The 12,872-nt window shown below is 52.7% G+C and overlaps 3 protein-coding genes across 3 annotated transcripts; 2 read left to right on the forward strand and 1 right to left on the reverse strand.

Annotated features, from left to right (window-relative positions):
• Positions 1–159: 159 nt before the first annotated feature.
• Positions 160–596, forward strand: BO95DRAFT_22014 (uncharacterized protein). The gene has a single exon (XM_025581186.1). It carries the CDS (start codon positions 209–211, stop codon positions 524–526), a length of 318 nt encoding a protein of 105 aa, XP_025436744.1. The 5' UTR covers positions 160–208; the 3' UTR covers positions 527–596.
• A 1,870-nt stretch (positions 597–2,466) lies between these two features.
• BO95DRAFT_488168 (uncharacterized protein) lies at positions 2,467–3,897 on the forward strand (the record flags this gene model as incomplete). Its single annotated transcript, XM_025590503.1, has 1 exon — positions 2,467–3,897. The coding sequence occupies one exon, from the start codon at positions 2,467–2,469 to the stop codon at positions 3,895–3,897; it is 1,431 nt and encodes a 476-aa protein (XP_025436745.1).
• A 2,179-nt stretch (positions 3,898–6,076) lies between these two features.
• On the reverse strand, positions 6,077–12,730 carry BO95DRAFT_338232 (uncharacterized protein; the record flags this gene model as incomplete). Its single annotated transcript, XM_025581948.1, has 2 exons — positions 6,077–12,226; positions 12,332–12,730. Coding segments are annotated over 2 exons (6,549 nt in total), but the record flags the coding sequence as incomplete, so codon positions are not given.
• Between the last annotated feature and the right edge of the window lie 142 nt (positions 12,731–12,872).

Consider the following 12,872-nt stretch of genomic DNA (forward strand, 5'->3'; position numbering starts at 1 on the left):
TAATTATTTCCCCCCTTCCCGGTGGGCTACGCTCCGAAAAGAAGGGCGCTTTTCTCTTCATTGTATATAATTGCTGCTTTCACTTCCCTAGAGGATAGAACTTTTAATGGGAATGTCTCCTTCCCGCGCTTGATCCACCTTTGCTCTCCTTCCATATGTGCTGGTTTAGATACCTTCTCTATGCAAACACTCTCAACATAATTCACCCATGGACCTATATTTGTTTGTCACAGTCACAGCATCACTCGGCCCTCGTCAATGCTCGCGTCCGCCAAGCCATATACAAGTAAACCAGCGCGTACGGGCTAATCACAAGAATCACGAGGAATCCTGCTCCGGTGTCGGAGGAGCCTGCACAAAGACCAGCGGTGTACAGGTTGCACCGTTCGATGAAGAGCGGTTGGGGGCGATTGATCACTCCGGGTACGATGAAATTCTACAAGAGAGTCTCGGATGCAGATCGCGGACGGTATCGCCGATATTCCATTCCGTGAAGCCGTTGGAGATCCGAGTTCGATATGAATGAGCATCCCATTGTGGATGTACCCGGCGTCGCGGGACAGGGGCAAGATTCCTCCGCCACCGCAGAAATAGCCTCGATTGGATACAGAAGCGGTATCGCATTATCCAAAGCATCGTTCTCTATTAGTCCTTTGAGATGCGCCGCGTGGACCATTGACTCGAGCTCGCGCGTGGGTCCAGCAAATTCGGGTGAGTGGTATCACCGAAATAGGCAGCGTGTCTACCCTTCTTCAATAGACGCAGCCGGTAGATGGCTAATGAAGGGTTACTAGTGCCGCTTGTCCAGCATCCGCGAGTTTTATCAGAAACCGTGCTACGTTGTACGATGCTTGGCCATCTGGACCGGAGGTTGGCTAATCGACCAAGATGAGAATATTCGACTTCGAAACGAGCTCGACCTCGATCGTGACGTGCTTTCGTTGTTTGCTCCCACGTTGAGGCTATGCCCGGTGCCAAGACTGTCAATCAATGTGTCGGCAATAGGTTGCGCGGCTTAGGTGGGGCCCGCAGTCTCACCCTACGCTGAATGCTCTGCTGCAAACGGCATGGGTGGTTTAGTATACTGTAGGGTGGCCATGCAGAAGAGCTCGTATCACGTCTTGGCCCAATGGACCAGAGCCCTTTAGCCTCACGAAGTTGCGTGAACTGCTCATGGAGGGAACCGCATTCGGTCACAGCGTGTTCTATTCACGTTGTGAACTAGCGGGAGAGTGCGACGTGATAGACACTTCTACGGTGGCGTGAGACGGCCAGCTCTGGAACATCCCCGTATGGAACAGTCTATCTTCCTCCCAACATACACATTAATTGTCGGTCCAGTCCAATGATGCAATAATTCAGGCTATGGCTCCATACTGAATTCAGACTGAGGGCTTTGTCAATACGCTGATTTTATCTACAGCAGTATTGACGCCTCGACATCGCTTGGGAATAGATTTTGTTGAATTGCAAGATAGGAGTATACGTATGCCAGTAACTACACAGGGCCCGACTATGATATGCTACTTGAAATTCCACCCGGAGCGACCAGTCTAAGCATTTCCATGGTTGTGCCATCGTAAGCCTCGTGTCAACCATTAAGGTTATCTTGGTTCATCGCAGCGCCTGACCCATGGTCAGGCGGACGTTAGCCCTAGCCGTCCAGACTCCCAAGCCCGCAAGATTCGTTCGTCTTCAGCAGCCCCACAACGGTCGATCGTTTGTTCTCGACCATTGCACCATTTCTTGGCCCGTTCTTCACTTTTTCGGCGGGGGGCAGGTTCACCATCCAAAGCCCAGAAAAGAAAGCCTATCCCGCATGCGTAAAGAAACCACGAACATGGCGGGCTCGGGTTAGCTAGCTTAGGGCGGGGCGCGGGAGGATCGACGGGTGGCTGCGATTCCGGCTCCTCGCACAGTTACAGCCTGTCAGGCCGCTACGGAGCCTGTCAAAACCAATGACTTGCAGCTTAGTGAGGAAGCTAGGACTCCCAAATGCATCTTATACAGCTTTTTTAGATTCGTAACCTTAATCCTCACTCTTGTGATGCAATATGGTCCCGACACCTATACTAATGGTTTTCGTATCCGTGTAATCAAGAATGGTTCAGAGAGACTTTACAGGTGGCTTGCAACATTGTAGAAGAGGCCTTTTTTTAGACCAAGGCTCAAGGCTTATCAGTATTGAACATCTTGTCGTATATCGTATCATATAATGTGTCGTATATCGTATCGTCTGTTCTGTCGTATATCGTGTCGTATGCCAAGAAAGTTCTCGAGGATGTGAGACCTCTGCTTTTAGATCCTTCTTTGATTCTAGACCCGTTGGATGGATATTTTTGGCCCGAGTAACAGATCTGACCCCCTGCTTGTCAATATAAAAGCGGTGCAGATATTCCTCCTGCGACTTATGGCAATGCAGTCTGCAACATTAACAAGCAAGAGAATTACAGAATCATTTGCAATATGAAGTCCACACTGTATTTCCTCATCGTGCTGCTGCAGCTTGCTATGCAGTTAGCAGTGGCCAACCCAGCTGCACACCCAGAGCCCGGCTCTCCCCATCTGGAAGAGAGACAGGTGACCTCTCCGCTTCCGACCAGCTTGCCTGGACGGACTACCGCCGCTGCGACGACTGTCCCTGCCTCCACCCGCACATCCAGCTCGCCTGGCGCGACTAGCACCGAGTCTGGGGCCTCCACTACACCTGGCACGGCCTCCATCACATCTGGCACGGCGTCCACCATATCTGGCACGACCGGCACTTCTGGCACGACCGGCACTTCTTCCCGGACATCCAACACATCTGGAACTGGCCCGACTAGCACCCCGACCTCTATCCCTCAAGTCCCCTCTGGCCCACCTACTATTGTGGTCAATGTTGCTATCGCCATCGCCATCTCAGGTGGCAGCGGAAAGGATGCAGCCGCCGCAGCAGCGAAAGCCGCCGCCTCTGGAGGAGGACCGAATGCCCAAGCCGCCGCCGTTGCCGCTGCTGCCGCTGCGGCCGGTGGAGGTAGTGCGACGGATGTGTCTGTGGTTGCCGCTGCCGCCGCCGCCGCCGCCTCGGGTGGTAACGGAGGGGACGTCGCTGATGCAGCCGCCGCTGCCAACAGCGCCGCTGGTGGAGGCGGTGATGATGCTGCTGCTGCTGCTGCCGCCGCCGCTGCCTCCGCTGGTGCGAGTGGATGGAACGTTGCCGCCGTTGCTGCCGGGGCCGCCGCCGCAGCTTCAGGTGCCAGCGGAGCGGACACCGCCTCCGCTGTTGCTGCCGCCGCCGTCACGTCCTGCGGCGGGGGTGTTGCCGCTGCGGCCGCCGCAGCCGCCGCCTCCGCTGGGGGCAATGGCACGGACGTCGCCGTCGTTGCGGCCGCCGCGGCCGCCGCATCCGCTGGGGGAGATGGCCAGGCAGTCGCCGACGCTTGCGCTGCGGTCGCCTCCGCCGCCGGTGGAGGAAGTGCTGCTGCCGCTGCTGCCGCCGCCGCCGCCTCCGATGGGGCTAATGGATCGAATGCCGCCGCCGCTGCCGCTGCCGCCGTCGCTTCCGCCTCGGGTGCCAATGGCGATATCACCGCCGCGGTTGCCGTCGCTGTCGCCGCTGCCGGTGGTGGTGGGTGGAATGGCGCCGCGACTGCTGCTACCAAGGCTGCCGACGCTGGCGATACTGGAACCGAGGTTGCCGACGCGATTGCCTCTGCCCCGAATACTGAAGGCATTGGCAATGGTACTGCAACCGGCGGTTCCGGCACTGGAAGTGGCACCAACAGCACTGGATCCGGCAGCACCAGCACTGTAACCGGCGGTGGATCTGGTAGCACCAGTACTGGAAGCTCTGCTAAACGATTCTGGGATTACACGGATTCGCGTCGTGCCCGCGACTTCGTTGCCAGGGCTTAAACATGGTATATCCTTCTCGTCTTCCTGCAAAACATCAGTAAGTCCTTGACAATACTTAGTGTGTTCCGATACGAGTTTTGTCAGTATAGTCTTGATTAATGAGTTCAGATCTGCCGTCTCGGTTCTATCTCATCCTCTCTGAGTGTTGTTCGCTGATAAACCTCAGATTATTCGCGGATAGAAAGCGGAACAATCGGGACAAAGACGGTAAATTGATAGCAGTGGTGAGAAACAACAATTGTAACACATCAAACTGAGTAGCACCTGTAATAGCTCCAAATTTGGTCCTGAGTCCAATGAGCGTCGGACTGTTTATGGTTATTCATCATTCGGATGCTCTTGAATACGGTTTCTGGTGTGTGGAGTATAAAATCTACTTGAGTGTGATGAGGGTATTGCCAGATAGGTTTCTTTGAACAACATAACCATGGATTCTAACTAGTCCAATTTAGGGGTTTTGCGATAGCCCTAGTCTCACAATGCGTCCTTTTATTTTGCCATATTAAGATCACCGGCTATTTTTGCACTTCGCACCATCGTTCTGCACTGTGTAACTTTGTTGAGCTCCGCTGTTACCTTGGCTGCTGTTGCTGTTGCCGCTCTCTAACCTACGGTAAAGAGTGTTGGCTTGATCCAGGATCAACTATATCGTAGGTAGTACGTGGTCATACTCGGCCTCTTCAGCACGTGACTTCATCTGGCCACACCTTCACATTGAGTCCCACCGCTTTTTGTAGCCCTCTACGCTACATCTTTTTTACACACCAGAGGATAGATCAATATAGCCTGTCTGCGTCACAGATACTCCCGTGGTATCCGGTGATAACGATCTTCCTGGTTGGAAAGACTGGTACACCGGTCGTTCACCACCTTACCCTAAAGAATGCCTCAGACATGGTCTAGTGAGATGTCTGCATCGGATGGGGACACACTCTGATCTCTTACATAGACACTCGGCATGTCAACAGGAGCATCTTCGAAGGAAAAAAAGTAGCACACTTAACGGTCTTTCCAGCCTGATTACTCCAAGCAGTCACTCAAGTGTCGGTGCGGTCGATTGTTGGCCCTGGTGTCTCAATACCCAACATAATCGCCATCTTCGCAGACCTGTCTATTAAACCCGGGGGTCTAGACCACGTTCGACATCCGGGGACACTGGCGAAGAAGATACGAGGGAGCCGCATGCTCTAGAAGCTTTTTTTCATTTCTCGTTTTTTTTTTTTTTTTTTTTAGAATTTTGGAGATAACCCAACAATAAGGTTGCGGTTACGGGACGTGAACAAAGAAATCTCATGCGGCAAACCCAATCGACAGCCCGTCCAGATCGCACGTATAAGGTTTAATTATCAAGACCATCTGAGGCCAAGCTATGAATTGCAGATAATTCTAATCATAACTCAAATTGCAAGCCATCGGATATGCTACTTGCGGTCGGATTTCATCAAATCCCTTCCTCAAGGGGTGGTGCGAAGGACGATTATGAAACCTTTGATAGTGGGATGATAGACGTTGGTATCGATTAGGACGACCGCATAGCTAGTAAAATCTTGAGAGCCTACAGCACCAACTAGCCCGCCGCCAGGAGATTCAATGTGATAGCCCTGCACTCGGCAGAAACAGAAGGAGAAGGGCAGATTTCACCACGTGAGGAGGTCTCGGCGCTCCGGGCTTAGGCATCGGCACGACGAGCTACCAGCGGCCACATGGGAGCGCTGGATGCCCCCCTCCACCTGGGATGATGGATTGATGTGGGATCTGTTCAAGTTTCAGCCGTCCATATTCCTCCTCCTTGACGCGGATTTTGTGGTGGTTGGCCCAATCGAACACAACTCACACCTTTTAGATCAGGGATTAATCCCAAAATAATCGTTTGACAAAATCCATGCTACTTTTAATCACGTAAACTGACTTACAGGGTGGGCAGAGCATTTTAGCAGTCCAGCAACATGGTTGTCACCAGATACAAACCCAGGAACAGAAAAAGTATGCAAAGGGAAGAAAGACATGGTATTAGTATTATCAATCCATTATCAACCCCATCATCCATGACCATACGCGGCACATCAACTCTCAACATGGGGGAATCATCATGCATGAATATATAAGCTTCAGAATAGCCCAACTCAACCTACTCACCAGCACCGTAAACGAGTTGAAGCCAAAAAGTAAGGCCTCACTCATCGTCATCATCCTCGATAAGACCAAGTTTATCTAAGGTATCCACGAAGTTTTGAGCCGCAGTCCGCAACGCAAGCAGGGGAGATTGCTCGAGTCGAGCAGCCACTGCGGGTGCTATTTCGACTTCCTGGGGTTGGTGCCCGCCTCGGCGGGTGAAATAGTATTTGCCCTGGTGACAGGACCAGTGCTCGTAAATGTAGGATTGTAGTTCGCGGGCTGCATTGTGGCGGAGCTCGGGGAAGAACGCTGGGGCTGTAGGGGCCACTGGGTGGGAAGTGAAGGCTGCGGCGTACTGCGTGAAGTCACCGCCACCGGGGGAGACGGCTGCTGGAAGGTGGTTGTGACCGTCATTTTCTCCGGGGTTAAGGGAGAGGGCGATAAGAGCAAGTTGGCGGAAGGCCCGCAGCTGGAGGAGGATGTTGTCGCTGGCGGCTCGGTGGTCTATGGTGCCGCGGTCGATGTAGTCCACAATCGGCAAGGCGGACGTGATCATTTCCAAGAACGAAGCAGCGGTCACCGCTGCGGCGGGGTCGGTAAGCAGGTTGACGTTCCGGAACAAAGGAAGTTGCAATGCACGATACGATGGTCCGAAGACAGAGGCGACCATATTCAATACCGACCCCACACACGCAGAGTCTGTGGAGTCGAGGGTGAAGAGAAGCTCCTTGAAGACGAGGCGGATGGTATGCACAATCGGCCGGCTCACTATCCAAGCCGCCCGGCTGCTGAAGGCTGTCTCGAGGTAGGCAGGGAGAACAGCCTGCAGCATCGTCGACCTCAACGTGGGCTTGTCCGAGCTGCCGCTCTCATAATTCTCGCTCATCGAGGAATGCAACTGGTTGACAAGGTAATCCTGTTGACCATCTATGGCCGCCCTCTCCGAGACGCTCTGGACGAACACCACCAGCGTTTTCGCCCCACTCTCGACTGAGACCTTGGGCTCATAACTCTTCAATCTGGCGACGATGTAGGTTGGGTCCGTGGACGGCAGCGGGAAAGAAGCTGGATCGATGAAAAACGGATCAATAGGGCAGATTTGTCTGCTGTGTTGCTGCAGGAACCCTACAACTCGATGGACGAGATCGACATAGGCACCCTGAACGCTCTGGGTGCCATTTCCTAGCTCCTGATAATTTGCCTTCATCGATGACATCATTCTCTGGATTGCCTCGGCGTATTCTTGCTTTGTGCTTGAATATTCGCGTGCGCCTGCGTCTTCAAGGTCTTGGAGGTGCGAGCGCATGTTGGACAAGAGACTAGATATCAGCGACAACCGTCGCTGGCTGATGTCCTCCAAGCTGAGAGAATATCGTCCCTGCTTGCGGTCCAGGGCAAAAGGCAAATTCTGCAATACAGGATCCGTATCCTCTTGATTCAATAACGCCTCTGTTAAGCGGTGTTGGTATTTTAGTAAGGCGACCCTTTCGACCAAGCTGGCCATCCACATGCCAAGGATCTGGACTTTACAGTCGACGATGCATCGAGCGTCTTTTTCGATGCAGCTTGCCAAGAAAAAGGGCGTGAACTTCCTTGTCTGCATAGTTGATCGAAGCGCTGCCCACGAATCGCCGTTGTAGGGAGTTAAGTAGCTGTGCCAATGTCGCAGTCCGTGCTGAACAAGTGTTCGTGCGATGGAGGTCCAGCATTCGACAGCACTGAGAAGGATTGCGTCCTCAGGACAATGGTCTTCACCAAAGCAGTTGGAGACAAGTCGGGACACAGCGGGGTGGAAGACCTGCTCCACATACTCGATCTCAGGTGCTGCTGTAGTAGTCATCTCCCCACATACAGCTTCAATGTCAGTCCAGTCCCCATACTCTTGGCTGTCGTCGTCCAGCGCAACGGGTGGACCTGCTGTTCCTGGGGCCTGCGCTTGAGAAGCGTTGCATTTCTCAAGATAGGCAAGTACCACCAGTAGAGATTCAGTGACAATGATATTGACGCGAGAAAGCTGGGGGTTGAAAAGCCCTAATAGCGCTTTTACTGGCATTTTTGACACCAATTTTTGAGCATGCTCCAATGTCGGTGCCGCTTTGACGGCACCTCGTAGATTGCTCAGAGCCGTCTTCAGCAGCGATTCAATTTGTCGCTGATTCTGCGCTATTGTTTTTTCAACCAATTTATCGGAGAATTTGTTTGCAACTGTATTCTGGGCCTCAACCTCTTGCCGAGCCATTGCATGCTGTTTCAATAGCTCGGTCACGAAATAGCAGTGCCAGTCCGCAAATGCCTCAAGCCCCGAGGTTTCTTCGTCAGTTGACAGCTTAAAGCGAACCAATCGATCCCAGGAACGAAGACTGATATTGCATGTTTCCCTATGAGAGCTTGCAGGATGAACAAGATCCCGAATGGTTTCCAACCGGGGTCGGCATCCGTCAGGAACTGCGTAGTACAGCGTGCAAAGCAGGTCGTGATGGTTTCTCAAGGCATCCAAGTCGGTTTGTTGGATGGGCTTTTCCTTAGGGTACATCCGGCCATGGTTAGGCAACAGGCGCCAGGCAAAATTTCGCACTTTCTTTTTCTCGTAGGACTTCGCCAACGATTTCAATCCACTTGCAATGATCTTCAACAAGATATGAAAGCATGGCTCGCCAGGCTGCACGTGCAACGAAGGATTGCGGTCAAGCTCATTGAGGAAAGATGGGGACTTGTAGTTCTCTTCTTGCCTCAAATTGTACAAAGTATTCTTGGCGAAAAAATCGTATAAAGTGTCCAAGACTGGCTTGCAATCCCGCCAACCCCAACCTTTGATGAGGTGGAAGCACCTATGAAACAGGGCCCGGCAGTAAATTATATATGAGACAGGTTGCCCGACAGAAGTGGCTTCATAGCTTTCAAGCGCAGGCCGCAGCAGCAGTTTGACCACGGGCCAATTGTCCTGCTGTTCACGGAACCGTGAGCCAATCTGGGCAATGCCACGAACATCAAATTCGTTCAGAGGCAAGGATGTGAACACGTTCCGCCATGTAGCTTCCAGCTGAGAGACATTTTTCGACTTGCTCAAGTCGCCCTCGTCAGCTAGTGTGTAGGCCTGGGCTAGCAGATCCTCGAAATATCCTTTCACACTATCATTGCTGCGGAGCACATGCCGGACAATCACATATGCTTGAAAGGAAGATCTGCCGCTGCGAATGCCTCTTTCGCGGGCCTCTGAAGACTCCAGATCTTGTAGGTGCTTGCGAATACTGGACTGCCCCAATTCGCTTGCGATAACAGCAATGGTCTGCTTCGACGACAGCTTCAATGAGATCATAACCTCGTCAGCAACACTGCGTTCGACAAGTTCATGTCCTGCGATCTGAAACAGCAAGTTCACGAATACAGCGTTATAAGAAGAGATTGTCAGAAGGTGATCCATCTCCGGCTCAGTTGTCGGGACCAACGTCGCCAAGGTGTCATTGACCTTGCAAACAAGGCTATGCGCTCGCCTCACAAACCCCGTCCTATCGATGGGATCGATGAAGGACAGAGTGTCTGTGACGTATTTGATCAAGGAACGGTACACCATGCACCCTTGCTTGTCGACACTTCGAGTGAGAGACTGTACTGGGCCCTCGACCGATCCGTCCAATTCCTCAACAATTTTGTCGAAAGCAAGTCCGAGACCGGAGGAAACGGCATCATTCCAAGCACCCCAACGGTGACATTCATCTTCAAGATGCAAAGTGAAGAATTCAGCGTCAGTGTCGAGGTTTCTGGTGAGAATATTCAGCGAGCGACAAAACTCTCCGCTTCCGATAAAGGTTGACTCATGAAAAAACGTTCCTGAAACCAATGGAGAAATGTTGAAGTCAATGGTATATGTTCGCTTCAACCCTTCAAGTGCCTCGACGGGGCACCCAGAGGGCTGCGGTTCCTCGGCTACCCAATGCGAGTCTGAGATTGTGATTGTCTCTTGAAGAGGCGGCTCCTGTTCTTGGACCGTATTGACTTCCAACCGCCTTGGTGGACGCTTCCTCCCCTGACGACTTTGCAACCGGGTCTGTACAATTGGGGGTCTGACGCTCGTTTTGTCAAGCATCTGGGCCGTGGCGGGTCCATTTGACTTCTCGGCCGAAACAGGTGTCGCACTGCGACTCGCGATGAACCTATCCATGACCACGTTTTCACGCCTTATTCGAGGAAGGTTCTTACCGCGGTAATCTCGGTTCAGCTGCGATAGTGATCGTTGGAAAGACACCGAGGACACAGGTCGACCGGCTGGGTTCACCTCTTCGAGCAACGCAGGTCTAAAGCCATTTCTCGTAAAGGAGGTGACTGCAAAGTTCCTTTTGACAATCCATCTATTACTTGGTTGCTCTGGTCTACCGGTTTCACGAGATACATCATCACCATTTGACCTTTGGGGCGGAATTGTTGATTCCGTATCACGAGGGTTCTTCTCAACTCGGACACTAAGTTCTCCGGAGTCTCTAGACGGATGTAATGACGATAGTGAAGATGCCATAGTCGTTACAGGCGGTCGACCTGCTTTCATGCCGAAACGATCTTGTGTCTTCGCATGGCCTTCTCGCGAGGTCTGCTGCTTGAAAGGTTTGGTTTGCATATGAGACAGTCTGGTTTGTTGAAGATTACCCGATCGCCATTCATGCAACGAAGCATTCGCATCTTCAGTATCTGCGTGCGAATTAAACTTGAAGACCTTGCGAGACGGGCTTCTCCTTCCCTTATCCTGGCGAGTACGCGCCTTGCGTGCGGCAACCCTGAGAAACTGTGGCTGTTCGCTTCGAGGTCGAGAAACAACATCTGGTGCATCCAAAACACCAATCTTAGGCAGAGGTGGCGCTCTTCGTTTCTCTTGTTTCTGTGCCCGGTAAATGTGATCCGTTAGCCTTGCTTGTCTCTTGATATGAGACCTTTTGGATACAAGACCAGTAGAAACACCTTTTTTTTTTACGGTAGTGTCTTTCTTTCCCTGCTTCCGAGCTTTTAGGCCCGACGTAGAACGAGGGACTGGGGGGAACATATCATCGATCCGGTTGTCTTCTGGGATGTCGTCATCCATATCGTGATACAGTGATGTATGCTCGTACCCTTGTCGAGCCGCCGGCGGACGTGAAAAGAGTTCGTCGTCGGCGTCTTTGTCTTCTTGATCGTCCTCGCTGTCAGAATCGGCAAGCTGTCGCAGTGCGTCTATTGAGCCCGGCAGTCTAGCATTGCCGCCATGTTTCAGCACTCGCCTAGCAACACCCTTCATCTCGTCCGTTCTCGCAGACACCCTATCATTGTTCCGCTGCGTTGAGCCAAGCTGCACCTCCTTCTGCTTTTGCTGATCCAATCGCAGCCATGATGCTGGAAGCACTCCTTTAATACGTCGCTGATAACGCCGCCGTGTTGCAGCTTCATCCTCATCAGACCTTTCGCCGTCAGTCTCCTCCCGCTCCTCTTCGCTAAGAGCCTGAGACCCTTCCTGGACCAGAGGACTGGCAGTGGCCTCGAAATGCTCATCATCCATACTGCCTTCAATCTCAGGTGCAGACCAGTCCATGACATCTCGATCAGTGGTCGCAGCTCGTGGGCCAGTACTGGGAGTATTCAACGCAGGCGTGAAGCCTCTAGGGAATCGAAATGTGGTGGAAGGTTCCTCATCAGATGGGCCATCATCCTCAGAGCGGGGTGGGCTCGGGATTTCGAAGATAGGCTTATTAGCCTGGCTAGCGGGGGATGAGCCGTTATCGATGACGACCTGTAACCGGGCTTGGGTCTGAGTCCGAGGAGTTCGCTGAGGATTTGCAGTTTTGGACACCTTTCGCCTCTTTATGGTAGGACCCGGGAGCCGGTTAGTAGACTGAGCTCGTGGCGCCTGATGGTGTTGACGCTCCGGAGATGATTCACTTGGCCTTTTCTCTACAGGAACTCGAGTCTCGAGTGGAGATGACGGCAGATATTCAAATTCAGCTCCCAGACTATCGGACATTGGCTCTGGTTGGTCGACATAGTCCTGGTTCTGACTTTCTTGAGCACCCGGACGATTGATCTCCTGCTGGGCCACGCGCACTGGTTTGACTCCTCGCGCTCGCATAAGGTTGCGATATTTCACATCTTCCAGCATGTACGGATGCAATTGAATAGCCTTGCGCTCTCGCAGAGATCTCCGCGCTGGTTGGGAAAGCTCACGAAGTAGCTCTTCAGGAATGTCCAGCGGCGGGAGCTCCGGTGCCGATTGTTGTTCCATTGAGTCTTTCTCGGTCATACTGTGTTCCAGGAGCGTCTGCATTGTCGGCCATTGCTCCTCTGTGTCCTGGTCTGTCGAGACTTGCTCTGTGAATTCCTTCTCCATGGCATCCTGCTCCGTAGAGTTTTGTTCCGGCGAGCCCTTCCCTGGCAAATCCAAATCCATCAAATCCTCCAGCGTCGTCTGGTCATTCGAAGCTCCCTCTTCATGCTGTGTCTGATTATTGTCCGCGGAATTGTCCTCTTGATCCTCCTCATCGTCAAAGTCCAGGCGCAGCGAATCAAGGGACGAGAGAGGCGACGACGGCGTGGAAGAGTCATGATCCTCCTCCGCTGGTTGTGGTTGACTAACACTCTTGACACGAGTATAGACCCGGACCGGCTTTCGAGGTCGCATATACTCAAACTGTAATTCGTCCTCAGAGCTAGAATCATCCCAAGTAGCTGCCTTCTTTTGTGCCCTTGGGGTCGATGAGGCGCTGCGTGGAGCATCTCCTAAGGCTTGGTCCGACTCATCCAACTTCCCACTCGCTCGAGGGGTGGTCTCCTCTGCCGGCTGTTCCGTTGGTGCCTCTTGGTATGCGTGGTCGGCCGTTGCCGTCGGTTCGTGCGTGGGGAGATTG

The sequence above is a fragment of the Aspergillus brunneoviolaceus genome (assembly GCF_003184695.1).
Source record: "Aspergillus brunneoviolaceus CBS 621.78 unplaced genomic scaffold BO95scaffold_107, whole genome shotgun sequence".
Taxonomy (NCBI): domain Eukaryota; kingdom Fungi; phylum Ascomycota; class Eurotiomycetes; order Eurotiales; family Aspergillaceae; genus Aspergillus; species Aspergillus brunneoviolaceus.